Source organism: Nipponia nippon, unplaced genomic scaffold (genome assembly GCF_047370975.1).
Source record: "Nipponia nippon isolate SJK-2023a ecotype South Korea unplaced genomic scaffold, ASM4737097v1 scaffold_1, whole genome shotgun sequence".
Classification (NCBI taxonomy): Eukaryota; Metazoa; Chordata; class Aves; order Pelecaniformes; family Threskiornithidae; genus Nipponia; species Nipponia nippon.
In genome coordinates this window covers 37,489,059-37,515,204 of record NW_028262290.1, presented here as the reverse complement: position 1 = coordinate 37,515,204, position 26,146 = coordinate 37,489,059, and the positions used below count along the sequence as shown (strand labels likewise).

Here is a 26,146-nt window from a genome sequence, read left to right as displayed (position 1 = left end):
ACTGGACATACTATATCTTTGGTTGGTATTCCATAATATTTGCCAGCAGATTTGTGGACACACAGCAGATTTAGCAAGGCAAAAATGGGTTCTCTTTTATTTTTTCACGATTTCTTGTCTCAAATATTTTTCAATCTGCAGTTTGACTTGAAATGTCTTAAATTATTTTTGGCAGAGGCATGAAACTGATGGATGTCATGCTGTCACAGATTTCGTACTGTCTCATGACAGTATACTCTGAAATAAATAAATTGACAAAATGCTTCAGATGGTTTTAGACAAAGCCAAAATTCTCTGTAATTTTCAAAATATTATTTTTAACTTGGAGCTCAGAAGGCAATAAAGCTGATAATAATCAGGGAATTAAAGCAACTATTTCATGTTTGAGAGCAATGAAATAAGTTGCTATCAATTGTACTTGCAAAGCTTTTCCTAGCTGTCTTTTTTTTGTTGCTTTTTAGCAAGATTCTATACAGTGGGTTTACAACAGCGTTGAAAGTGCACAGGAAGATCTTCAGAAAACAAACACCAAGCCCTCTGGAGATGATGGAGGAGATGCCTTTGACTGCAAAGTGGAAGGTATGTGATGCTTGTTTTGATTTTGTTGTTGCTCGGAATGTTTGTGTAGTAGCAAGGAAAATATAGGCAGTGGTTTTGTTTTCAGAGAGGAAATTGCAAGCAGACCATAAGATGTGTTTCACGTAAGGGTTTGCTTTTTTATGTATTCTAAAGATGTGAATTTGACATGCTGTTCTCTGAAAATTATTATACTTCCCATTTCAAGAAAAAGCTTCTGTGAACACTTTAGGGAAAATCTGTTCAATTTTCATTCATAGGATACATAATTCTAGGAATTACCTGGTTTATTTTCACCACTAGTAATCATTTAAGGCTAAATTAGATGCGTTAGTCACTACTGCATGAGAAATAACAAATCAGCTATCCTTCAGATTATTTTCAGGCAATTAACATTTAGATAAAGCTGCATTCATATGCATGATGGTAATTAAAGAGACAGTTAACATATGAACTGTATTTATGTTCTCTGGGTAAATGCTGATATTGTGGTTTCATTTCTGAATGTTGACACTTTTCATGGTCATTTTCTTCTAGTTTATTTAGAAGTTCTTCATCTTCCCTTTTTTTGTTGCTTTTTCATGTCTCTGGAATATAAATGAAATTGAATTAGTTCCCTTCAATAGCTGTTTGTAAAGAGCGACTACCGTGACACACAGGTGGTGGAGGAGCCAACAAGGAGAGGCATGCTGCTGGACCTTGTACTAACAAAGAAGGACTGATTGGGGATGTGAAGGCTGGGGGCAACCGTGGCTGCAGTGACCAGGAGGTGGTTGAGTTCAGGATCCTGCCTGGAGGAAGCAGGGCAATAAGTAGGATTACAGTCCTGGGTTCCAAGAGTGCTAACGTTGGCCTCCTCAACTGATTTGTGTTATTTTCTTTATTCTAGAGGTAATTGACAAGTTTAACACTATGGCCATAATTGATGGGAAGAAAGATCATGTGAGTCTGACTGTTGACAATGTTCATCTGGAGTATGGAGTGGTTTATGAGTATGACAGCACAGCTGGAATAAAGTGCCACGTGTTAGAAAAAATGATTGAACCAAAGGGATTTTTCAGCTTGACTGCAAAGGTATGAAGCAATTTTTGTATGTATTAATTCTTACTATGCTTAATACCAATGGAGCAACACCTGTCTTTTGCTTATTCTTAGAATTATATGTATTTCATTTAATATCTTATAATTGGTAACCTTTATCCCTCTGACATTTTGGATGGTGATTGTGTACTCAGGAAGCAAACTAAGTTATGGAGTGGTTATAAATTGTGCCTCTAAACTGAAAAAATGTTAAAGAACTTCAAAGTCTTCCATTCCTCCTGCCCCTCTCCCTTTTTTCTTAATTATCAAATAAAACTTGAAAGAAAGTCAGTCTCACTGAAATGTCAAAACTTGGTGAAGGTAGGCTGCAGTTTCCGAAAGTCATTTAATCTCATCAGAATTGCATGTGCAACTTTAAAAATCTGTTTCGGTAAAAGAAGTAGCACAACATCTGTCTTTTCTGTGTCTGAAAGTAAAATAAAGCTGTGCATATACAGAAGCACACATTGGCAAAATCACAGAGGAAGAAAAAACACAAGTGCAACTTCAGAGTTTACTTTGGAGTTTTTATTTTGTGAATATTTCCAAATGGTAAAATCTGTGATTGCTATGAATGGGATGTGAAGTTTTTTATATATATCTGGTATTGTCTGGTTCAGATTGACAAATAATGTAGTAATATAGCTCTTTTACTAAGTTTGTTTTTATCTTTTCATACACACATGCTAACAAAGTACACTTAATGAAAGTATGAAAGCCCAAACTTTTGGGGAGTATATTGATGTCTGCATATTTCTTTTTCTGTTGATCTTTCCATCAGAATTGTAAACTAAAGTACTGATCTTTTACTGAAATGACTGAGGCATGGGCACGTGTTTCTTTTCCCTGACTTCACTTTGGAGCAGGTCACGTTGACAGACAGGAGAGTAACTTCTTGCACCAACATCATGAGATTTGCTAGAGCTGGTCTAGTCAATGCTTCAAGTCATTGGCCTGAAAGATACTAATTCTTGCTGGAATTACAATTTCATATAAAATGTTTAAGGTATTCTTTCCTAACTGCTTAAGAAATATTTTTCCATTGTTGTATATGGAGTAGTTAAGTAAAGAAGTACTTCCAGCACACTGATTCTTAAATAATGCAGCGTCATCACCCTTAGTGTTTAGGCTGGCAAATTAAATATTTAGAAATGATTAAAAAACAATAAGGAGATGTAATTGACTATGTTAGAAAAATATAAAGTTTAGATTAAGTGATAGTGGTCTAAAGGACTACAAAAGGTCCACCGGTAGAAAAATCAAGTCCCTTAACTCAAAGGCAATGATAAAAATTGTAGTGGCACTTCATCAGATGTAACTGTCTGCAAATGGTTTTAAATACTCTAAACATAAACTTATTTGTGTGTTCAGTGAGGTCTTATGCTTCTCTCCATATTCATCGTTCTCTCTTTGCTGTGTATTTATTGTTGCTTTGCATTTTTAAACGTCTATTCTGCATCATACGTAGTAGGGGAGTGAAGTAATCCTGGACTGCTTTCCTATATTGTGCAAATCTTTGTGTTAATTATTATGATGAGAAAGTATCCAAAGTTGTGCTGCAAAAGTTACTGGGTTTGAATGCACTTATTTTAATGTACAGCTGCAAAAAGAACCACTTGAATTATTTAAATTTGTATTATTTATTAGACCTGACATAAAGGAAGCTCCAAAGTGTGGCCAAAGTGACTGGGGTGTTTTAATACAGTAATTAAACACTGTAGCAGAAGAGTTAAAGGCTTTCCTTAATTCATCCTACTGGGGACCTGAGAAAAAAATTCACTCAGGATCCAATCATTTATAATCTGTGACTAAACTTCAAATTTTGCACTCCAAAATTTCTATACATTGTCATTTTTTTCTAAACCACTTGGTCAAGCTTATAAATTGTGTATTATATTTGTGATAGTGGATAGCATAATAATGAACTGTAGCAGAAGTGAATTACAGACATAAGTCCCATGATGGATTAATGCTGTATGTGTTGTTTGTCCAGACTTCCTCAAGTATCTCTAAAATGTGAGCCTTTTCTTATTGAGGTGCCTTAATCTGGATTTTGGGTGCCTTTGTTAGGAGGTTATTTTGGGTATATTTTTCAAACACATCTTCAGAGTTGGACCCAACCATCAATAGGCATCTCCCAAGTTCCATAACACAGTGGATTTCAATGCCTGAAATGTAACTAACTCCAAAAAAAGGGCTATATACTGCCTTCATCTCTTCAACATGCCTTTCTTTCAGTTTTCTATCACCATCATTTGCTGGTGCTATTTCTATCATAGCAAGGCTTCAGTCTTTGCTGGGCAGCATAGCTTATTCTGTTCCCTATTTTCTGTTTATATATGCAGAATATACAAGAGGGTAGTACTCAGTTTTCTTGTATGCTTTTTCAGTGTGCTAGTATCGCTTATGCTGCCAGACCAAAGTTTTGCTACAAGTAGTGAACTAATTCATCAGCTTTGCATAATATGTGCTGTTCAAGTAAATGCAGCAGATAATGTATTTCAGAGGAGAGCCGTAGTGGTTACATTAGTAGGAAATTAGTAGTAAATCCATTATCAATGTCATGAGAAGCCAAATAAAAGTACTTATTATGGGTATAACTTATGCAGGGGTAGATTTAAAGAAACCTCTTTACTTCACCAGTTTCATTAATTGTTGTTATGCAGCATTGTCTGTAATGTTAAAAGGCAACCGATTATTGGGCTTTTCAGCTTTAATTATAAGGGATGATAAGTAAAGAGTTAAGTAAGGGGTTATCTTAGTCATCTTATTTCATAACGTACTGCTCTTGTTTTTATTGTCTTAGATTCTTGAAGCACTGGCAAAAAACGATGAACATTTTGTGCAGAATTGCAACAGCCTCAATTCCTTAAACGAAGTGATCCCCACTGAGCTTCAAAGTAAATTCAGTGTTATTTGCAGTGAGAAAATTGAGCATATCTACCGAAGAATCTCTAGTTATAAAAAGGTACAACTGTCATGTCCTAAGCTTGGTGATATTTGTCTTTTAAGGGAAAAACAGGGGAATGTGGTACAGTTTGAATAACTCTTCAAAATGTCTATTGCAATGACAAAAATACGGCTGAAAGTTTAGCTATTTTGAGGCATGAATGCCTAAAATGAGTAATTGCATAAATTGTTTTCAAACCGTGCTCTTTATTATCCCCTTTTTAGACACTGGAGATCATATCCTCTCTTGTGTTCTGTGTTCAGTTGTAGATACAATCCACTGCATATTTCCCACAAAAGGCTCAGCATTCTTGTAAATGCTTTAAACCAATACTCTGTTGAGTTTGCAGATGTTAACCAAAAATGAAGCAATAACAGCAGAACTGTTCTTTTCCTTCTAATGCGTCTTAATTTTAAATACCAAATTGTTACCCTTTTATTCATCTTTTATGCCCTTCAAATTGGTATGATTTTTCTAGCATGACTATTAATAGTAATAACTCTGTAAATTGTAAGATTAACTTGGTTTAATAAAACATTATAGCACGGAAAAAAGGAGAAGGTGCTGACTTTCACACACTTGAGATCTAAATTAATGAGATGTGAATGAATAAATAACCCACAGTATGACCTCTAGTTGCTGTCAGTGTATTTCTCTATAGTTGTTTAGCTAAGCAGGGCATAAATGAATCGACCATTTGCCAATTTGTTAATGCAAGCTTATTTTCTCATCCTGGCTTCTGGTTCCTCTCCCATACAACCTAATTCTTGAGACTTTGGAACTATTTTGAAGTAGGCCCAAAATGGGTACGTAGAACTGTCTTATCGCAGCTGGGGATCTGAGTCATGACATTTACGAGCTGGTCTGTTCTGAGAGTTAATATGCAAAAAATTGAAAATAAAAAAAAAAAGAAAAGGAAAAAGAGGTTAAATGTAGAAGCTTCACGCAGTTCTAAAAGTTGCATGGAAAAGAATAGATAATGTTTTCTTGTTTTTCAAAAGAAAAGGAGGGAAGACTGTAAGGAAACCCTGTAGCTTCAGTAGGATGAAGGCCAAAAAGCAGCTTTCCAAAGACTTTTCAGGGTGCTCTCCAACAAGAAATGGAATAAACTGAGGAGCTGAGTCACAGAAGATGACATCAAAAGGATTCTGATACTGCATTACAAAACATCCAGTCTCCGTTGCTTGCCTGAATTATAAACCTCCGTGTTTTCAAATTGATTAAAAATCAAAATATTTTTTTAAAAAAGAAAATTCATTCGTTTTAACATTAATAATAGTGTATTTAGAGTTCGAGTAACAGGTAGGTGGTTTATACCTTTCCTGTAGCCAAAAAATTTGAGCATGATGTACAGTCTCTTTACAGGAGGCCAAGACAATAAATGAAATTTTATTGTGTTATGCTGGATATGAAATGAAGAGCCTTGGGGAAGTTTTCATAGTGCTTATACTGTCTAGAAGCAGATACTGCTGATACAAACTGCACTTTCAAGCTCATCTGCTCAAAAATCAGTAGTTTCACAGTTACAGCTTTTGATGACAATTAGTAACGCAATGAATTTCAGGAATAGATGTGTCGTTTTCTTGGCAAGGTAAAGGTAACCATAGTTACAGGAGACTTTCGGAGTGCCTGAGCCCGGTTGGCTCCTGGTTTCACTGTGAAAGTTCGAATTCTATAAATAGAAACCCCGTAGATTTCTGCAGTTCCTACTATTATTATTATCAGAACATTTTGCTCATAATAGACCTCGAGTCCAGTGCCATGAGTCCCAGATGTTTCTCAACACATATATGAAAAGAATTTTGGGCCTGACTTATGACCTGATTAAATCATAGCCAGGCATTTGGTCTCTGTGGAGCAGGATGTGTGGGAGATTGAGATGTGAAATATGTACTGCTTGCAGGAACATTTTCATCATTGAATGTCCTTAGTGCCCTTCTTAACTATTTGTACATTCTTCAGCCTTCGAACAATTCCATAATTGGATTTCTTGTAACCTTCCAGATCTTATTCTGATATAAAGATTTAAATGTAATTAATCAGTCAAGTGTTCACCAGGCTGAAGTAATATGACGCCAAAATAAACAGAAATTTAAATCCCAGCACAAAAACCTGTTATTACTTAGAAGGGACATACCTCTATTCAACTGAAGTGTTAGTCGAAACTTGACTGATTGATTTTGTACTGACATTTATTAGGGAAGGAACTTTGCAAGTTAACTTTGAAAATATTCTTATGTGTGAGCTATGCTTCATAGCTGAGGTAGGTCTGTGCAGTATTTTGACTGGAGAGATACTGATTAAAATACCGGGGACTTGGAACTGATTACATCTTTTCCAGAAAACATTCTCCCCTAACAACAAACTGCACTGGAAAGGACACATTTTGACAAAAATTCTACTTGTGACTGACAAGTCTCTTTTCCAATGGGAGAGCTTGATCTCATGACTTTTATGATTCTGAAGTAGGTGTATTTTCTAAGTGTCCAAATTTAGTACAGTTCAGTCTTAGCCATTTTGGGTTCACATCATCTCATCTTAAAAAACAAGTAACTCTAAGCCTGTTCAAAAGTATGCACAAAATTTCAAGTGTTATAGTGAAGGAGATGTGACTAAGCACTGTATTAGAATTAGACCATAAAACAGAGCGGAAAAAAAAAATTTCATCATTGCTGAGCTGATATATGGGAGAGAGAAGAGGTGGTAGATTAGTGAAGTCTGTAGAATACGGTGTTTGCAATTTTTATGCTCTAATGTTTATCAGCTTCACAGAATCACTCAAAATCACAGAATGGTTGAGGTTGGAAGGGACCTCCGGAGGTCTTGTCCAGCCCCCCCTGCTCAAGCAGGGCCACCTAGAGATGGCTGCCCAGGACCATGCCCAGACGGCTTTTGAGTATCTCCAAGGAGGGAGATCCGACAACCTCTCTGGGCAACCTGTGCAAATGCTTACTCACCCTCACAGTAAAAAAGTGTTTCCTGATGTTCAGAGGGAACCTCCTGTGTTTTGGTTTGTGCCCATTGCCTCTGGTGCTGTCACTGGGCGCCACCGAAAAGAGCCTGGCTCTGTTCTCTTTGCACCCGCACTTCAGGTGTTGGAATATATTGATAGATCCCCCTCCGTGTTGAACAGTCCCAGCTCTCTCAGCCTTTCCTCATAGGTGAGATGCTTCAGTCCCTTAACCATCTTAGTGGCCCTTAGCTGGACTCTCTCCAGTATGTCCATGTCTCTCTGTTTCTGGGGAGCCCAGAACTGGACAGAGTACTCCAGATGTGGCCTCACCAGTGCTGAGCAGAGGGGCAGAATCACTTCCCTCCACTTTCTGGCAACGCCTCTCCTAATGCAGCCCAGGAAACCACTAGGGAGGACTTCGGCCTTCCTGAATATGAAATTCATAATTCATAGCTTCCAATTCTGTCTTTATTAGAGCTTCAGGCACAAATTTCAGAAATTTTTGCAAGACATTGACTTGAAAACTACTATGTCAGCAGGTGTTTATAAATGTCATGTGCAGTACAGCACTGGATCATAGAGCATTTCCAGACTTTCTCCCCAGGAATACACTTAATATTTTATTATATTGCAAGGAAAATAAATTCTGTCTCCTCGTTACAAGGCTATTTACATTTGTGAATATCATTTACTTAGAAAAACAACCCCTCAAAAATATAAAATGAAGAATATTTTTTCTTTCCCCTGTAGAGAAAGATGGAAATTATGAAGTCAAGGCATCTGAAGTCAAGGATGCCTGAAATACTTTAAACTTTTGTTTTCTAGTCAGGTACACAGGTTTTGTCAGCCAAGTGCTGACACATCAAAAGCCGTTAATCAAAATTTTGTTTTCTTTCTCACTTCTAGTTTTCAAGAGTATTAAAAAACAGAGCTTGGCCTACCTTCAAACAAGCTAAGTCAAAGATTTCACCACTTCACAGCAGTGATTTCTGTCCAACCAATTGCCATATCAATGTGATGGAAGTGTCTTACCCTAAAACCTCAACTTCCCTTGGTAGTGCCTTTGGTGTACAGTTAGACAGCAGAAAGCATTCTTCCCATGAAAAGGAAAACAAAAACACTGATCAAGGTAAGTCAGTTGAACTTGAAAGAACTACTTCCAGTCCTTCTGATATAGAGTCTTAAAAGGTAACTGGTTTGGGTTTATGTCCCAAATATTAAAATTAAGGACAAGCCTTTATGAAATCCCCCTATTTTTGATACTTAGGTTTATTTTAAAGCATAATAAAGACTAGTCATAATTTCACAATGACTTTTTCCTTAAATAGCGTGACTGATATGCAAAATAAAATGCAAAATTAAATAATTTCCTGAAGTTTTAAGCAGGAAAATATTTCAATGTCTGTTAGGTATTTTACTAACTTCAAAATGTATGCTGAAAAAAGATAATGATGTAACCTCTTTGGATTATTCCCAGGTAAACTGAACCCCATGATTTATGTCCAACATACCATTACTACTATGGCTGCCCCTTCAGGACAGTCTCTTGGCCAGCAAGAGGGCCACGGTCTGAGGTACCTCTTAAAAGAAGAAGATTTAGAAACACAAGATGTCTACCAAAAATTGCTGTCCAAATTACAAGCTGCACTGAAAGAGGTGGAAACATGTGTCTGTCAAATAGACGAGTAAGTAAATATTACCATCTGTACTTGCCTTTAATTTTTCCATTGAAGATACCGATAAATCTGGGTATCCTTTTTGTGTAGTATAGGATCAGTGTTGACTTCAGATAGAATTGAAATAAGGCAAAGAATTTAAGTGTAGGTAATATATATTTTGTTCTTTTTCTGAGCATCCCTGATTTTTTCCACTTTGGTTTGTAGCTTTTCTCTAGAATGTGGAAATGCTAATTATTTTGAGGTGAGAGAAATATGAGGCCCACATGTCATCTAAAATTTCACTAGGAATGGAAACAAAGGGAAGAGGTATAAAAATAGCTTTTATTGAACTCTTCAGGTATTGCTGAATAGTCCTGAAGATGAATTTGTAGGTAAAGCATTTTTCACCCATGGGAAGATTATTAATTTGTTAGACATTTTTCAAAAACAAATTGGCTTTAATGAAGAACTATGGATGTAGGGAGAGCCACTCTTGAGTGATTAGGACACTTGGCTTGAATGTGGGAGACCCAGTCTCATCACAGTTTGTCCTAATTCAGGACAAGTATTTAAAACTTGCTTTTCCATTTGTGAGGTAAGTGGGTTGACTGCTAGGCTATTTGCTGTCTTGGGATGAGGATGAAGAAGGATGATAGGTCTTCTAGTTTTGAAAGATCCCATATGTAATGCAAATGTCAGAAATTATTCATTTTGAAAATATAAATGACATAATTTTCTGAGTTTAAAAGCCAGTCTTTCATGATCTCCAGTTTGGAAAAGTGGTGTAGCATTGCTTTTCCTGTTATTTTGAAGACTGTACAATGATTTGTCCTTTCATAGTTATTTCAGAGTGGGAATTTTTTTGTACTGTTCTGATAGTAATGTAATGTAATAGTTACACAGCAATAAGTAATTTTAATGTATTACATACTGCAATAGGAATGAAAGTAAGAGTGGCCTCAAATTTTTTAAAGAAAACATTGTTTTCAGTGCCTTTACATAGTTCTGCTAATTATCATGCTGAAGATGAAGTCAGTTAATTAAATTTAAGATAATTTCAGTGCTCGGGTGCACTTAAAAATGACTGTAAAGCCTGTGTTGTCACTCTTCCTCAAGGAAGTCAGAAAATTATATATGGAAGCTCAATCAATATTTCAGGAAGTTCCAGTTACCAGTCTGCCACGCCTTTCCTTTCCACTCCCTTGAGCCTGTGATGCAAAAGCACAGGAACTTCTGAGCCTTTCTTTCATACACATGTATGTATATATAAATACACACACACATATATATATTGCGTGTACAGGTATATATATACACACATCTATTCAAGTCACACAGTTGTGACAGTAAACACAAGGGTTCACTTCTTTTTGTTTTGTAAATTTCCTGTAAGCTGGCCTTGCAGCAGTTCTTCTATAAGGTGCACAGATTTATTTAGCAAATTTTATCTTTTGCTGTTTGTAAAACTGGGACTTTTCATGCTTTATTCCTCATGGACTTTGAGTGGACTGCCAGTGTGTAATTACTGTGGAGGAAAGTGGTTCTATAGAGGAAACAGGATAGCCAAGGGACCTACTTAAATATGCTGAACAGGGAAGAGGGAAGCCAGGACTATCTGGGTGTGAGCAGTTCAGCAGTACATTGTGTATTATACTAGAACATAGTTACAGCTACTAATTAACTCTTGAGAGAAAAGTTAGGACTACTAAGAAACAAAAGATAGAGTAGTAAGGTAGGATAATCAAACAGCTGTGCTTTAATTAGAAATATTCATACTTAAGCAGCTAGGAGGAAATGCTTGAACATACCAATCCTTGAACTTTATAAAGGCTGTAGAACTTCTGTTTTCTGTTACGACATAGAAATGATAAAATTGATGTCTTTATTTACTGAATTGCTTGTTGTTATAAGCAATCCTCATTATTACAATTTTCTCAGGACAGAAAATATGAACATGATATCACAATTCCAAATTTATATGATATTGAATGATAGAAAAATTTGGCTACTAAATGACTCTTTGGTACCCTTTATAACAGTACTCTTGAAAACCTGTTGCTTTTTCATGTTACTAGATGTCTGCTCTGTGTTGAGGTTGGTCATGGTCTCTCTCTCAACTCCCAAAATCTTGGGGCAGTGTTATCTGCCCAACCTCTCCTATCTGTTAGCGAATGAAAGTGAACTGAAAAACAAGTGTTTCACCTGAAGAGCAGGTCTGTGAGAGCTTGTGGATTATTGGAAGGGAATGTCTAAGAGAAGGTTGTGTACTCCTAGCATTATCTTCATAATAACTTTTGTCATGGCTCATGGATGAGATTGGGTTGCATAAGAAATACAGTGCTGATGGAGCGAGAGACACACACAAAAAAAGACATATATCCCCTTTCCACAGCCTCTCAAAGTTCCACTGACTCCTTGTTCAAATAGTTTAATAGTATCCCAGTACTTCTTTAGTACCATTGCCAGATACCCACCACTGATGCTAGTTGTTATACAGAAATAAGTCCTTCTTCGAGTTGTTTTCTGTATGGTGACTCTGCTGTGTTCTTGGTTTGCATGCACTTAGTGTGCTTCCATGATCCCAGCTTTTTTTTGGAAAGATGCTGTCCTGGTTTCGGCTGGAATAGAGTTAATTTTCTTCCTAGTAGCTGGTATAGTGCTGTGGTTTGGATTTAGTATGAGAATAATGTTGATAACACACTGATGTTTTAGTTGTTGCTAAGCAGTGCTTACGCTAGTCAAGGACTTTTTCAGCTTCCCATGCTCTGCCAGGTGCACAAGAAGCTGGGAGGGAGCACAGCCAGGACAGCTGACCCAGACTGGCCAAAGGGCTATGCCATACCGTATGACATCATGCTCAGGATATAAACTGGGGGGAGTTGGCCGGAGGGCAGTGATCGCTGCTCGGGGACGGGCTGGGCATCGGTTGGCGGGTGGTGAGAGGTTGCATCACTTGTTTTTCCTGGGTTTTGTTCCTCTCTCTCTCTCTCTCTTGTTGTTTTCCTTTTCATTACAAGTTATTCTCATTAATATTATTATTGTATTTCAATTATTAAACTGTTCTTATCTCAACCCATGAGTTTTCTTACTTTTGCTCTTCAGATTCTCTCCCCCATCCCACTGGTGGGAGGAAGGTGAGTGAGTGGCTGTGTGGTGCTTGGTTGCCAACTGGGATTAAACCACGACAGATTTCTGCTGGGAGTATACAAGATGCTTGGACATTTTCTGAGTCTCCGTGGAGTAAGGAAAAGGCAAAGCAGCTCACAGGTTGCATAGGCTTTTGTTACTGCCTGTGGCTATCCATTTTTAATGCTTTGACTGACCATAGCAGGTTTTGGTTGGCATACTTTTAGGATTGTGTTGATTTGGGTTGCGTATAGGATTAATTCCACATGTGAGGATTTTTTGGTCGAGATTTAAATTTCTCTGTTTCATGGAAATTTTCTTCATAGTTACAGACACTTTCTAGCTGTTAGTTACTACTCATTCACATATTTCTCCTATGAGAGATAGACATCTAAGATAATTTTGTTTGGGGTAGACCCATCGCCAAAGAAAATATAATGTGCATGTACTGTGTTTAAGAAGAAGAAAAAAAAATATTAAAAAAAAAAAAGTCTCTTTAAGCGTGATTATTGGGGTTTTTTTGTGTCCAGGTTCGGGTTTGTGTGTTTTAGACTCCCTGAATTGGGTTTCTAAGAGCACTTCAGTGACCTCAGGAACTACCAGCTCCAGAACTCTTGTCCAGAGTTCCAGCTTTGATTCATGGTAGTTCAGCAGAAAAATTTTCCTTAGAAAAAGAGCCTGCCTGCTGAGAGAAAGTGAAAAACTCCCTTAGGAAAAGCTCCAGCTACCTTCATCAGTCTTTTACTGAGATCTTGGCAGCAGTGACTAAACAGTCACATAAAAGAAGAGGATATAATAGTCTGTCTGTGTCTTGACAAATAATTACTCGGGGGAAGATATTTTCAGGAGCTGAAATTGCAGTTCATTATGCTTGTTTCTTACTCTTGATTATTTTCTTGCAACAACAAAACCCACAAGAAGTTACCAGAATGGATCCGCCCAAAGCCCATTTTTATTTTCCTAGAAATGGATGATAACGGGAACACAAGAAAAAACAAAAGTGTAGATTAATCCTTGTCCTTATCTCATCTCATCTTCCAGCAGGCAGTGCTACGAAGTCTTGTTGGAATGAAACTTTTATTTTAAGAGCACTGTTAGAATTATCTGCCATGAACTTGTCTAATCCCTTTTTGAACCCCTTTTCTGTTTTTGTATTCAGAAAATAAGTTTTAAAAGTACAAAGAACGGATTTTCTAAGATCCACATTTTCATAACACAGTTTAGGACATGTTCAAGAACATGCATGCTCTAGCAGGTAGATCGAAACTAAACACTGCTGTAAAATATGGGCCCCATCTTTCTTCCCTCATGGAATCCTGCTAACCGGTGACTTAAGTGACAGGGAAGAACTGAGTTGTGATTTCACGCTGATATGAATTGTTGAGGCATCATGTAGCCCAAAAGATATCTGTCTGGTGGATGGGTGGGTTTAAAGTCCAGTAAAATTATACCTTTTGTATAGTTTTTCTGTATTTCAGTTACAGTTCAGATCAGTACCTTTTCCTATATGTAGGATAAATACCTATCTGTCTATCTCTTGTTAGCTCTTAGCCAGAGAAAGTTATGCAGAAATGATGAAAGGAATTGCTAAAAAGCTTTACTTATCATCCTTGTTTCCCTAAAGTTAATGTCAAACCCTATGTTAACATCTATGAGGTCATGATTTCAATAAGACCGAGCTTGATATACCATTTAAGATATGTATTCATTGCTATACAGTCAACGGACAGCATTATAGGGATAATATACCCTAATGCGTTTCCAGAGTGTATGGTTTCTTAATTTCCTTGTTAAAACTCTGTCCATTCCTGAGACTCCGGGAATTATTTGTGTATACTCAAAAATGTTATACTTGAACATCATGTTGCACACGTTGTCTGTGTTTTGTACGCAGAAAGTCATTGCTCCAAGTCGAGAAACTTCAACTTTCAAGAACAGCTTAGGATCAGGTTGTTTTCTGGTAGAATATCTTTGTCAAAAGAGTAGAGAAATTGATAGGTCAGTACTGATGTAGCTGTAGCTGAGCAAGCTTAACTTTGTTAGGATTCAGAATTAATTACCTCAACTGGCATAGCCCCACAAAATTCAGATGGAGCTCTAAACCACTTAAAGTCAGAATTCCCCCCTTGCATAATGTAACAATGCTAATATATGTGGCGAGAAATAAGAGTAAAGGAAGGAATTCTGAATGCTACCTTTTAATAACAATTAGGGCAGCATTTTTGTTCACAAAAGTTATGCATCTCCCATAGTTTCCCTTCAGAAGTAAAAATTGTGTGACAAAAAGATCTAACATATGTTTGAATCCTGCCATGTATTTGGTAGAACGTTTGCCAGTTGGCCATTCTGACAGCTCCTACCATAAAACCCTGCTACTGTGTCTAAGTACTTTACAGGAAAAAAAGCTTAATTCAGTGTCTTCTGATTTCAGGTAGTTAGAAGGTAGTTTTTCAAGAAAAACGCTGCCCTTCAAATCCAAATATTAGTTTGAAAACGTCATTCTAATGGAGTGTTTGAGTAATAGGAATTAAAGGACAGTTACCCATTATAGCTGTTCTCATCTTGAAAGTAAATTAGAACATCTCAATATGAGTTAATCACCCAAGAATATGAATCTTTTGCTTCCAGTATTTGTGCATGTTCTAAATTTAGCAGTCTGCACTGTTCTCTCTTCTTGACTGGATGTCACTTTTGTGCTCACCACAGAAGCTTGTAGATTAATCATCAGTTTTACTAGTGATAGTGGCTTAGACACTTTGAATGTCAGGAAATAACCAGACATGTTAATAAAGATTCTTAAAATGCCTTAGTAAAATAGCTTGTGATGCAGGCTGGCGTATCTGGTACAGTAGTAATTGGGAAAATACATGCTTTTCACAGAGATATAGTTTCTTTGGTTTGTTTTCTTGATTTGTGCTGAGGAGTACAAGGTTCGTGTTTAAAAATAGCTATGTTAAAATAAAATTTGACCCCAAGTGTTCAAGAATGTGATGTAGTTCTTCCCCAGCCGGAATCATTGCCTTCATACAAGATTAAGTAATGCTAATGGGTTTCACTGTTACACTTTTTAACAGCAGAATGCATCACTTTCTTCCCTGGTTTCAAATAGATATGGACTGAATTAAGATGTTCCCTTCACATATTATAGGATAATAGTTGGAGGACGTTGATGAGAAATGTTATCCTGTTGTTAGCTCCCTTTTGAAAAACATGAATTTATCTTTTTTTGTCTCACAGCCTTCTTTCTTCAATAACATATTCTCCCAAATCAGAACGTAAAACGCCTGAGCCTTTAATACCAGCAGACAGTGATAATGAAAAAGGGGAAAAGAATGGGAAGAAAGTCTGTTTCAGCGTGACAGGTGATGAACAAGAAGATTCTGGTCATGATACTATCAGCAACAGGGATTCTTACAGGTAACTTTACTAATAGTACTTTTATTTGTCAACTGAATCAAACCTGTGCGTTTGTAGACTGTCAAGTGGCTATGAAGACTATCAGAATATAATGATTCTGAAATTTCTAACAGAGGAACAACTAGCATCAAGATGTGTTACAAGATGTGTAAAATAAACTCTTTTATGAGTACAGATTAGTTATTAGATCTCTGTATCCCTAACCTTTATAGGATATCACAGCCAGAGCTGTAAAGCTTTACCTTAGATTACCTGTCTTACAAAAACCAGAAATAATTTCTGTTATTATGTTCCCCAACAACAAACCAAATATCTACCATGGAAAGCAAGATGGCAGAGCCACCACTCTTGCTGATCTAAAGAAAAAATAAAACAAACTGTTTCTCAACAGATATTCCTCACCTTCTTCCACTCTAAATATTGTAGCATTATCTCATCTCTAGAATTCATAATGCATCACATTTACTGTGAATGAAAATACAAAAAATTTTGAAAAGGAAAGAATAATTATAGCAAGCATAGGTCTTATAAAGACTATCTTCTGTTGCTTAGAGAGAATTTGTTAACTACACAATATAAAATCTAAATTAAAATTTTAGCTGCAAGTAAAATAAGAGTTTATTATTTGTTCATTATTGTGGTTCATTATTATGCTCAGTAAGTAGAATCTCAGTAGGGTCATCGTTTTTCTACAGAACCCTGTGTTGCTGAGATCTCTTTCATAAGCTAATATTTGATTACTGCAGCATGGTAGATAGGAACTCTTTGTCAGAGTAGAAACAGAAATGTATGTATAAAGTTGAACAGAAATAAATGTAGAGATAATTTTCACAGATTAAATCCACCTTGTTCTAACCATGGTGAACACACGAGCATAGTGCTGTTCCAGCTGAAGTGTATTTAGGGGTTTCTGCATGTCCATGATGTGTCAAACTGAATGTGCCGGAGCTGCTGCAGTGGTCTGCACTTGCTCCAGTTGGGAAGTTCCCCAGCTGGCACAAGCTTTGTATGTGGAGAAAAAAGGTGTGACTTAGGACATGAGTGTCTCTTTGTTTAAAATATTTTCTTTATTCTGATTCCAGTCATTTATAGGCCATTCTGGCTGTTTAGAAATGATAAAATCGAGGGTTCCATATGCAGAATAATCATAAAATCTGTGAGTTCAGAACAATTGTTGGAGTGAGATCGGAATTTTTTGTTTCTTTGCTTAAATACTTAAATTAGGCAATACTTAAAATCTCCAGCTCCCATAATGCCACTGTGGTTATTATTAGAACTACCCCTAGATTCTATGGGCTAATTTCAGCCCTTAGAATACTCTCATTTTGTGTTGTAGGGTCTTATTCTAAACCTTATGATACAACACAATAAAAATGCAGAATGATATAGCTAAAACATCTAATCTGTTTCTCATTTTCCTGTGTTTTATTTTCTCATGCTTTGCACAATCCAGTTTTAAATAACCTTCATCTTCCCTTTGGAGATTGAATAGAGTTAGTTAGAAAACATTTCTTAATATCCAGCCAGAAATTCTTAATACTCCTTGGGACCGTTCACTCTCTGTTAGGAACATGTTGTTACTGATGTCTTTTCATCTGCCTAATGGATATAATTGTAATTATATCATATTCCTTCATTTAAAAGTTTTCCCCATTCTCTTACCTGCTTGACTACAGGTCCAAAACACACACCTTAGCCAGGAAATGTAAGTCAGTACGCCAAAACTAGTAAAAGATCATTTCTGTATTTACAAAAATAAAGAAAACAAGTAGGGAGCACATGGGTACATGTATAACTGCAGTATTATCTATAAAATACAGATATGTCTATCTTGGTGAATGGGTACACCCAATTCATAAAACCAAAACCAGATCATTATGTATAAATACCCTTTAGGTACAGTTGTACATTATCTTATATTCACTTGGGTTTTTAAGACTCCCTGTGCTGGATAATTACTTAAGTATTTCCTGCATTAAAAGTAAACGATCTTCATGTGGCTAAATAACTCTGAAGACTTTGAATTCAAATTTATCTTCATAGGATTTTTAGCACAAAAGGCTATGTTTTACTCTGTTTATGCTGCAGAAGTAGGTATGTTCTCCATCTATTTGCTGCACAGAACAATTTATTTCGGAGAGAAATGAGCAGAAAAAACTTACACATTGTAATCCCCAAATCTCCTTATTAGACCAATGTGGGTGACATTTTGTGTGCATAGAAGTTTTCACTGAAGTCACAGATGAAGATGTCTATACATCTCTAACAAAATGGACAGCTGGAAGAGGTGGGATCATAAACTATATTTTGGCTGTCAGGGAAAAATTGTTTGTAATTTGAGTTTTGGTGCTACTCAAATGGATCAAAGCTCTTCTAAACCCATTGTGGACTATAATTTGCAAGTCATAAACCGGAATATTTCGTCATTTGTATTAGCTATGGACTAGGAGTACAATTACTAGGAGTAATTGAAACGTGGAGTTACTGAAACATTTGAGGCCACAGTTTCAAAAACTCACTTGTGTAAGAAAAGTTGGTTGTTTTGCATTGAAAGTGTATATTATCATTCTGCAAGTACTTGTTCACATGCAAGGTGAAGGGAGACAATTGAATCATCTGTTTTGGGAATCTGGTCCTCTGAATCCTACCAGGATTGCAAATTAAATGATAGCCTAAGTATAGGGATCTTTATTGTTGATAAAGAATTGTACAGACCATCTTATCATTAAATTTAAAAAGGGAAAAGGGAAAGAATTTCCATAACTTTGATACAGAGCCTGTGTTAAAGGACATGACTTTATTTCTTTTTTTTTGTGTGTGTGTGTTTTTTTTCAAGCGATTGCAACAGCAATAGGAACTCCATTGCCTCATTCACCAGCATTTGTAGCAGTCAGTGCAGTTCGTATTTTCACAGTGATGAAATGGATTCAGGTATGTTTAGAAAAGTCAGCTATGAATCTGTCATCTGTTCCTTTTATTCAGTTTATTCTTTTCATTTGCCTGGCAGTTTTGTTTGTTTTGTTTTAAAAATTGCATCCTTGATAATAGAAGTGTATCATTTTGCTTCTGCCTAGCTGGTGCTGCACTTAAGAGTCCTTCTGTGAAAGACAGCCAACATTCCAGCATCTCTGTGAATAGACTGAATTAGTTAGAGCTCTTAGAGTCACTGCTTTTAACCACTTTCATGCCTTGACCTTGACAGTGCGTTATGTTGCACAAAGTAAGGAGCATTTTAGGTGAGTGTGGAATGCTCTCCCAGCCTGTGTCAGCAACCGGATGGCAGGATACGGCTGTGTATGTTTGTAGGAAGGAATGTCAGACCACATAGAAGGACATTCTTGTTTATGCCATGACAAATTGAATTTAAATAAATGCAGCTGCTAATAGGAATGAGATGGGATTTAACTGCATGGAGTACAAGGTCATATATTCAGGGACTAATAATAAAAAGTATTTGCTCTAAGCTGGGAGTTTATCATTTGGGAATGATTTAGGAAAAGAAAGAACTGGGCATATTAGTTGAATATGAGCCACCAGTGAGAGTTGGCCCTAGAGAAGGCAAGTTTTTTTTTTTATCGCTGGTTGTACCAGGAGAAGTATTTTCAATTGGGATAGGAAAGTATTAATGACATTATGCAAGGTATCTGAGATACCTTGTGAGTAACGCAATTCTAGGCAGCTACTTTCCAGAAATGATGTATACTTACAGAGCTGAGCAAATACAGGAGAAAGGATGAAGGACATAAAGAACTGTTAATAAAAGAGGAGACCCAGGGTCTGTATCTTCAACTTAAATGAGCTGGTAAGCACTTGTGCAGCATCAAGCTGAAGTATCAACTGAGGTGCCTAAAATAATATGTTTCTGCTAGCCAAGTGCAGATACAGTGTTCAATTTGATAAATACTGCTGCTCAGTGAAACTCCCACTCTCCTGATGACTTAATTTTCTTCTGGTTCCAAAGGTAACCTGGTTAACTCCAGAGCAGGGCTCTTTGCCACTGTGCTCCATCTGTTGCAATTAAAATCCCATGAAGGGTTATAACTACTGGCTGTAAGGACATCTAAAGGAGCTAAAAAAAATCAAGGGAGAAAAGCGCTATTTAAGTGTTTCACTGACATAAGAAAAATGAGTCTAGATTGACCATGAATAAATTTGGATTATAAATTATCAAGTGGCTACTTCTCCTTGCCGTTGCAGTGACAGATAAGGAAAACCAGTTTTAAGTTCAATTTTTCACAGCTTTCGAAAGAGTTCAGGTTGCATCACTTGTTGTCCAAGAGAGCAAATGACTGAGGGCAGTGACCTAGAAGAGTCCTTCTCCTTTGTACTCTCTTAGGAAATGATGTGGTATGTACTACTAAAAGCTTCATATCAAATACAGGACTTGGATGCTGTATTTTTGTTGAATTACTAGAATCTCAGAACCATTTAATTCGTAAGAACAGTAGGATTGTGAATTGTCTGTAGAGTCTGTTTAGCGTGTTCTCCAGCATAGAAGAGTCATGTATTCTGGTCACAGAATGGTTGCGATTTGAAAGGACCTCTTGAGATCATCCAGTCCAATCCCCTGCTTCAGCAGGGTCATCTAGAGCAAGTTGTCCAAGACCATGTCCAGTTGGGTTTTGAATATGGTGCGTTCTCTAAGAGCTATTTCTGTATTATTGAGTGACTACTAAATGCAAAACATGTAGGGAGAACAGTGACTATAATCCTGAAAGCCTAAGCATCAGTCTGTGTGCAAAGCAGATTATCTGTGCTACAAAGATTTTGGAAAATATGCTGAAACTTCTAAACAGTTTTTCGTTTTGAAATATTTTTCAGGTGATGAGCTTCCCATAAGTGTTCGAATCTCCCATGATAAACAGGACAAGCTCCATAGCTGTTTGGAGCATCTTTTTGGTCAAGTATGAGATTATTTTTCTTGGCTTTGATACTAATGTCCATGTCTGAGCTAAGATGTCTTTAGCAAATACTTCTTTTTCTTTTTACTTTTGCTTTCCAGTGTTTACTGGGATGGTATGTATTTACTCATTCTCCTTCAGTTTTCTGTAAATAGTTCAAAACTGCGAATTAAACAGGTCCTTAGATTTAGTCTAACATTCCCTAGCTTGTTACTTTAACCAGAGCCATTGGGTAAGAAAGAATCCAAAGCTGCTTTTCTGTAGTCCATATTTCTTAAAGAAAGAATTTCTAATTGTTGCTGTAAAAAACGTCTTTCTCACAGAACCTTGATCCCAACAGGTCGATTCAATTGTCAATCTTCTGAAAGGACCAGCTGTGATGAGGGCCTTTGAGCAGACAAAATACTTTACACCAGGTCGAGGCCTCCAAGGTAATATTTAATTCTGTCTACGAGAATCAAAAGGCAGCTTGAAGGGTACATGGGTATGGCTATCTGCTCCTTGAGCTGGGTGTTAAAGAACTGATTTTGCTTAATCTTGGCATATTCTGCAATAGTTGATTGTTGAAATTCTTAAGTAGATCTTATTCTTAGTTAAAAACTGGCTTCTTCTATTGCACAACGTATGAAAGAATTTCAGGTTTGTTGGAAAGTCAGCTTTAGATTTTGGACTCTGAACTGACTATAGAATTGCTGAGGTTTTTGAAGCAAGAAACAGGTTTTGTATATTGCAGGTGTTTTTATTACATTTTTGTCTCAACTACTGAAGCCATTTCTGACCTATTTTATTACTATTGCCAGATTTTTATTATTTTTTGTAGATATATTATTTATGAAGTTGATTTATAAATAATTTGCAAATGTAAATTTATAGTCACAGTAATACTTATGCCAAATATATGCTTATATAAGTATTATTGATTGTTTAAAAAAAAAATCCTGTATGTAATTTCAGATACTCTGCTAACATTCCCATAGTTGCTTGAGTCTAAATGTATAAATAGGTATCTGGTGGTAGCCATAAGATTCTGATGAAAAATACAAAGGACTTCTTTTAGTGAACCGAGTTTTTTTTAAAGAAAAAAAAAAAAAAGAAAAAAGAAAAAAGCTCAAGGGGAGACTGAATGTTGTATTAATATGTATAACAGGTTTGATTATGATTCTATTGATCCTGCATATGTCTTTTAGCAAAGAAAACTAATTTTAGATGGCCAGAGGGTGGATCTTTGGCTTTTATAAATCACGAAAATCCCACTGAAGTCAACAGAGCATAATTACTGTACCCCAATTACCTGGTTTTACAAAGCCTGAAGTACTTCCCCCTCACTGAATTTGCATGGAAGACTGCATAACCTCCTCTTTTTATTTTACTTTTTTGTTGTTGTTTTTGTTTCCTATTTTGGCACCAAGGTAATGGGGATGAACCTAGAGCATTTCTGCTCTCTTGTGTTTCTCAGTGTTTCAGATTGAGTACCTGGCAGGCTTACACAACAAAATGTTACCCTTTCAGTGGTATAATAAATGTTCAGTTGGACACAAGATATGGACACGTCAAATGTTTTATTCTTGATCTGCACCATCGTCATGAACCGTACAAGGAGCACTTCAGTGATTTGAAAGATAGACTAGGTTAAGCGATAAGTAATTTTTGTTTTAAGTTTAACTTTCTGATTGAATTAATTTTGCCTTTAGAAGTTCCAGGGTCCTGCTTACTCCACTGAGACAGGCACCTTCTATCTTATGTACCTGGCTCAGAAAGAATCATGTTCGGGAATGCTGCTCACTCTCTCCTTTGTCTAAGTAGGGAGCTTAGATGACTGTTAGACCTGTCACCCTAGCTTTAACTAGAGTTAAATAAGTTGACAGCTCCTTGAGCTGTGAAAACATTTAGGAAGAAATAATGTCTTACTGTGGCTTTCTCAAGAGGTTTAAGCAGAAGAATACTATTTTTATCCTTGCTTAGAGTTTCAGCAGGAAATGGAACCGAAGCTTAACTGTCCAAAGAGGCTACGACTCCACATCAAGCAAGACCCTTGGAACCTCCCCAGCAGCGTCCGCAGTCTTGCCCAGAATATCAGAAAATTTGTTGAAGGTTAGTAAGAACAACATGACCATAAATAAACACTTCATTAACCATAGAGAGCCTGGAGAAGGGAAGGGGAAAGATACAACTGTGTCACGTTGCTGCTAGGCAAGGTTTGCTGAACACAGTGTAGTGTAGGGAAGTAGTCCTGAATTTCAGGACTTTTTTGTGTTCTTAGTAAGAAGGTTAGTGGAGTATATCTCAGCTGTCTCGTGTGCACCCTGTTGGCTTCAGATACTGAAGAGAAAATTGCCTCTTCTGACAAGTGAAAAAAAATGAACCATATGTTGCATGTGCTAAGTTATTTCAGTTGCTGCTGAAGTCCAGTGGGCTTGACTCATTTGTCACAGAACTTCATGGGACTGATACACCAAAATGGGGCTTTCCTTGCAATTAAACTCCCTTTTTTCTACCATCTTAAATGGAAAGATGAAGACTCTGCAGGACAACTTTTGTCCTATATCTTGCTCTTATCTGTCATTGATCTGGAATCATTATCCCTCTAAAACCATTCTCCCTCTTCTGCCATGAAGCCAAACCTCTTCTACTGGTTTTCACTTACTCCATCACAACTGGTCCTACCACTCCTCCTCTTCCACCTCCCTCCCACCAGTATCTAAAAGTTACCTAGTACTCTGCTCCTTTTCACCACCAAGTGACAATGTGAGCTGGGGTTTTCTGCCCTTTCCCCTGGCTTCATAAGGAAGTAACTGGGATTTCCTCTCCATAAAATCTTGCCTGTAGCTTCTGCTTTATTTCCTATGCTGTTTGATAGAGAAACAGAAATAATGAGCAAAATGATTTTTATAAAACTACTTGCCCTAGGAGTCCACATGGGAACAAAACTTGTGTCAGGTCTAGCTTTAAATGATTTGTGTGTATGTTTAGCTTCTTTTGTTTTGTTGGCCTGTTTCCATGGTGTCCCATAAGGAAACTGCTAAATTTCAGGTCACTGGAAAAGAACTTTGTGATAAGTTTTATTAAGATAAACCTTCAAAAATCAACCAGCCAAACCAAACGAACTCCTCCTTCTCTGACTTTTGGTATTTCTTATTTCAGATACAATCATATTTTCAGACCCTGGGTTAGAAAATTATAAAAACAACCACAAAAATATCTCCTGTTTTTTGAGTCAATCACAGTGGGATTGACTCTCTAATACTAAGAATAATTTTAGTTTAATGGTGGCTGTTACTGAGTGAAAAATGAATAAATATTTTTCGATCCTTTTTTCTACAGGTCTATCTTCAGCCTAAACCAAATTATATTCAAGTATTAATCATGGTTTCTTTCACAGTTCAGGAGGAGTGGAAATGTGTCTTTAACAGTCCTTCATTGCCCCCCTTCTGAAGTCAAGCCTAACAGACCATTTTCACATAACTTGTTTGCCCATAAATAGAACTAATAGACTTAACCCATTTCAACATTAGTCATATACCCTCAATATTGAGCTCAGGTTATTCAGATAAATTTGGTTTTAAATCTACCACAAAATTTTGTGGGAGAGTTCAGCAAGGTCCAAATGACTTGCTGCCTCTCTATAATACAAAACTTCTCTTTTTACAGTACTACTATAATGTAATGGTGATATTTATCAGAAGGAATCTTGATGTTTACGGAACAATAAAACTGTTGGCATTTTCTACTGTTTTAGAAATTAGGATTAAAAAAAGTTTTCTCTGTTAATAAATTTAGTAACTAACTTTATTGCAACTGTCATGCTTGTGACTGGTGCACGGTTCAGAGAGCTAAATAGTAACAAGCATTATTCTTGTGCTGTTCAGGGACAGCACACACTCTGTCTTACCTTCTTTCATCACTGTGTCTCAGAAGTTGTCTGCCAATTTTAAATATTTGTGGCTCTCCCTTTCCATCCATGGCATCTGAGCTTGTGTCAGAGATTTCCAACAACTGGCTTCTGTACCATCTTCTTAACCAAATACATGGGTTTACATGTAAAATTATCATCTTAGGTTGTTTATTCACAATCAGTCTTTACATCTTCCTAATATTTTGTGTTTTTTCTTTTTTCTTTAATTTGATTCCTATTCCACCACCACCCCCCAAACTGGTATCACTAACACTTGTTCCTGAGAAGTACTCTGGAGAGTCATGATCCACATCTTTGTCATAATTTTGATTTGCCTGTGGGACCAAGGAATTGGTGTGATGTAATGGATACCTGAAAGCCTAGGGTCTTGTGGCTTCCCTGGCACAAATAGCATGGAGAAAAAGGAGAATGGAAGTGAATAATTGATTCTCAAGCCTTAGTTTCCAAGGCATGTCTGGACAGGTATATGTAATTCAGTGTTGAAAAGTTTCAGGGCAGAAATGTGTCCCTCAGGCCATTTTGGGAGACTGCTGTGATTTAGACAGGCTTTGGCCTGTATAAATTAAACTTGAGACACAACCAGCAGCTGGATCTAACTGAAATCAGATGAGCATGAAGCAGGGTTAAAAATGCTTTGGCAGCTAAATTTTCCCTTCATATCATATCTTTGTCTTGTGTTCTCCTTTCTAATCTTGCCATTGTGCATTGTGTTCACAAATGGTCAGGATACCTAGAAGAACCACTAGTACTGCCCTGAGCTTTTTCTGGCTGAAAACCTAACACATGGTACAGAGATTTACCTCCCCTTTTTCCCCTCTTATTTGCCTCATTCAGAAAAAAACAAAAGATGTCCCCTAATTTGACTGCTTAATTGGGCTTTGAGAACAAGTTGAACAAAGTCTTGGGATTTTAGAAGAATCTTCATGTTTGGTTATAAGTAGAGGGCAGTATTTTAATAATTGAGGAAAGCAGATGTATTTGCCTCTTCTAGCAGGTTCTAGAAGAAGTAGTCAAAGGAGACCACAGGCACAACTTTGTTCACCGTGGGGAAAAAATTGTTGTAATTAAAACCTCCAGTTGTTATAAACATACTTAACCATTATTGGCGAATACTAAAGTAAGGTTGAATACTTTCAGCAAATGCATCTCCTTATTGAAAACTGACTCATTTTTATTTTCATAAAAAATCACAGGCTATTATAATTTCTTACTCGTTGTTCAGTTGCATTGTAGAATGTGTTGTATTAGATTAGACTGAGTAGTGCTTTAAAGCAGAAGGAGACATGGGAGCCCCACAAAAATGAGACATTTTAAGTCCTAGATCTTAGGATTCTTTTTATTTACTTTGCGTAATAAATATGAAGAAATAGGAAAACTCAGAATGCCTTGAGGATGATTGTTCTGGTCTGTCAGTTTTCTTTTTATTAGTATTGGAATTGGGAGAACAATATTGAAGGTTTGCACAGATTAAAAAAAAAAAAAAGAAAAAGAAAAAAACAAGCAAACCTTCCTTCACAGTAAATTTAAAACATATGTGGAGATTGCTTTGTCTCATGTGATTTGTCCTACCAT

General features: G+C 36.7%; 1 protein-coding gene across 1 annotated transcript in view; it reads left to right on the top strand.

Moving 5' to 3' along the window:
- Positions 1–26,146, top strand: part of PREX2 (phosphatidylinositol-3,4,5-trisphosphate dependent Rac exchange factor 2) — a 187,227-nt gene that overhangs the window by 102,250 nt on the left and 58,831 nt on the right. Inside the window, exons 22-31 of the mRNA XM_087751836.1 lie at positions 462–579; positions 1,466–1,650; positions 4,463–4,624; positions 8,466–8,688; positions 9,037–9,244; positions 15,581–15,760; positions 18,597–18,691; positions 20,582–20,664; positions 21,002–21,092; positions 22,624–22,752. Coding sequence (XP_087607962.1) covers positions 462–579; positions 1,466–1,650; positions 4,463–4,624; positions 8,466–8,688; positions 9,037–9,244; positions 15,581–15,760; positions 18,597–18,691; positions 20,582–20,664; positions 21,002–21,092; positions 22,624–22,752 — 1,474 coding nt within the window. The remainder of the gene's footprint in view (positions 1–461; positions 580–1,465; positions 1,651–4,462; positions 4,625–8,465; positions 8,689–9,036; positions 9,245–15,580; positions 15,761–18,596; positions 18,692–20,581; positions 20,665–21,001; positions 21,093–22,623; positions 22,753–26,146) is intronic.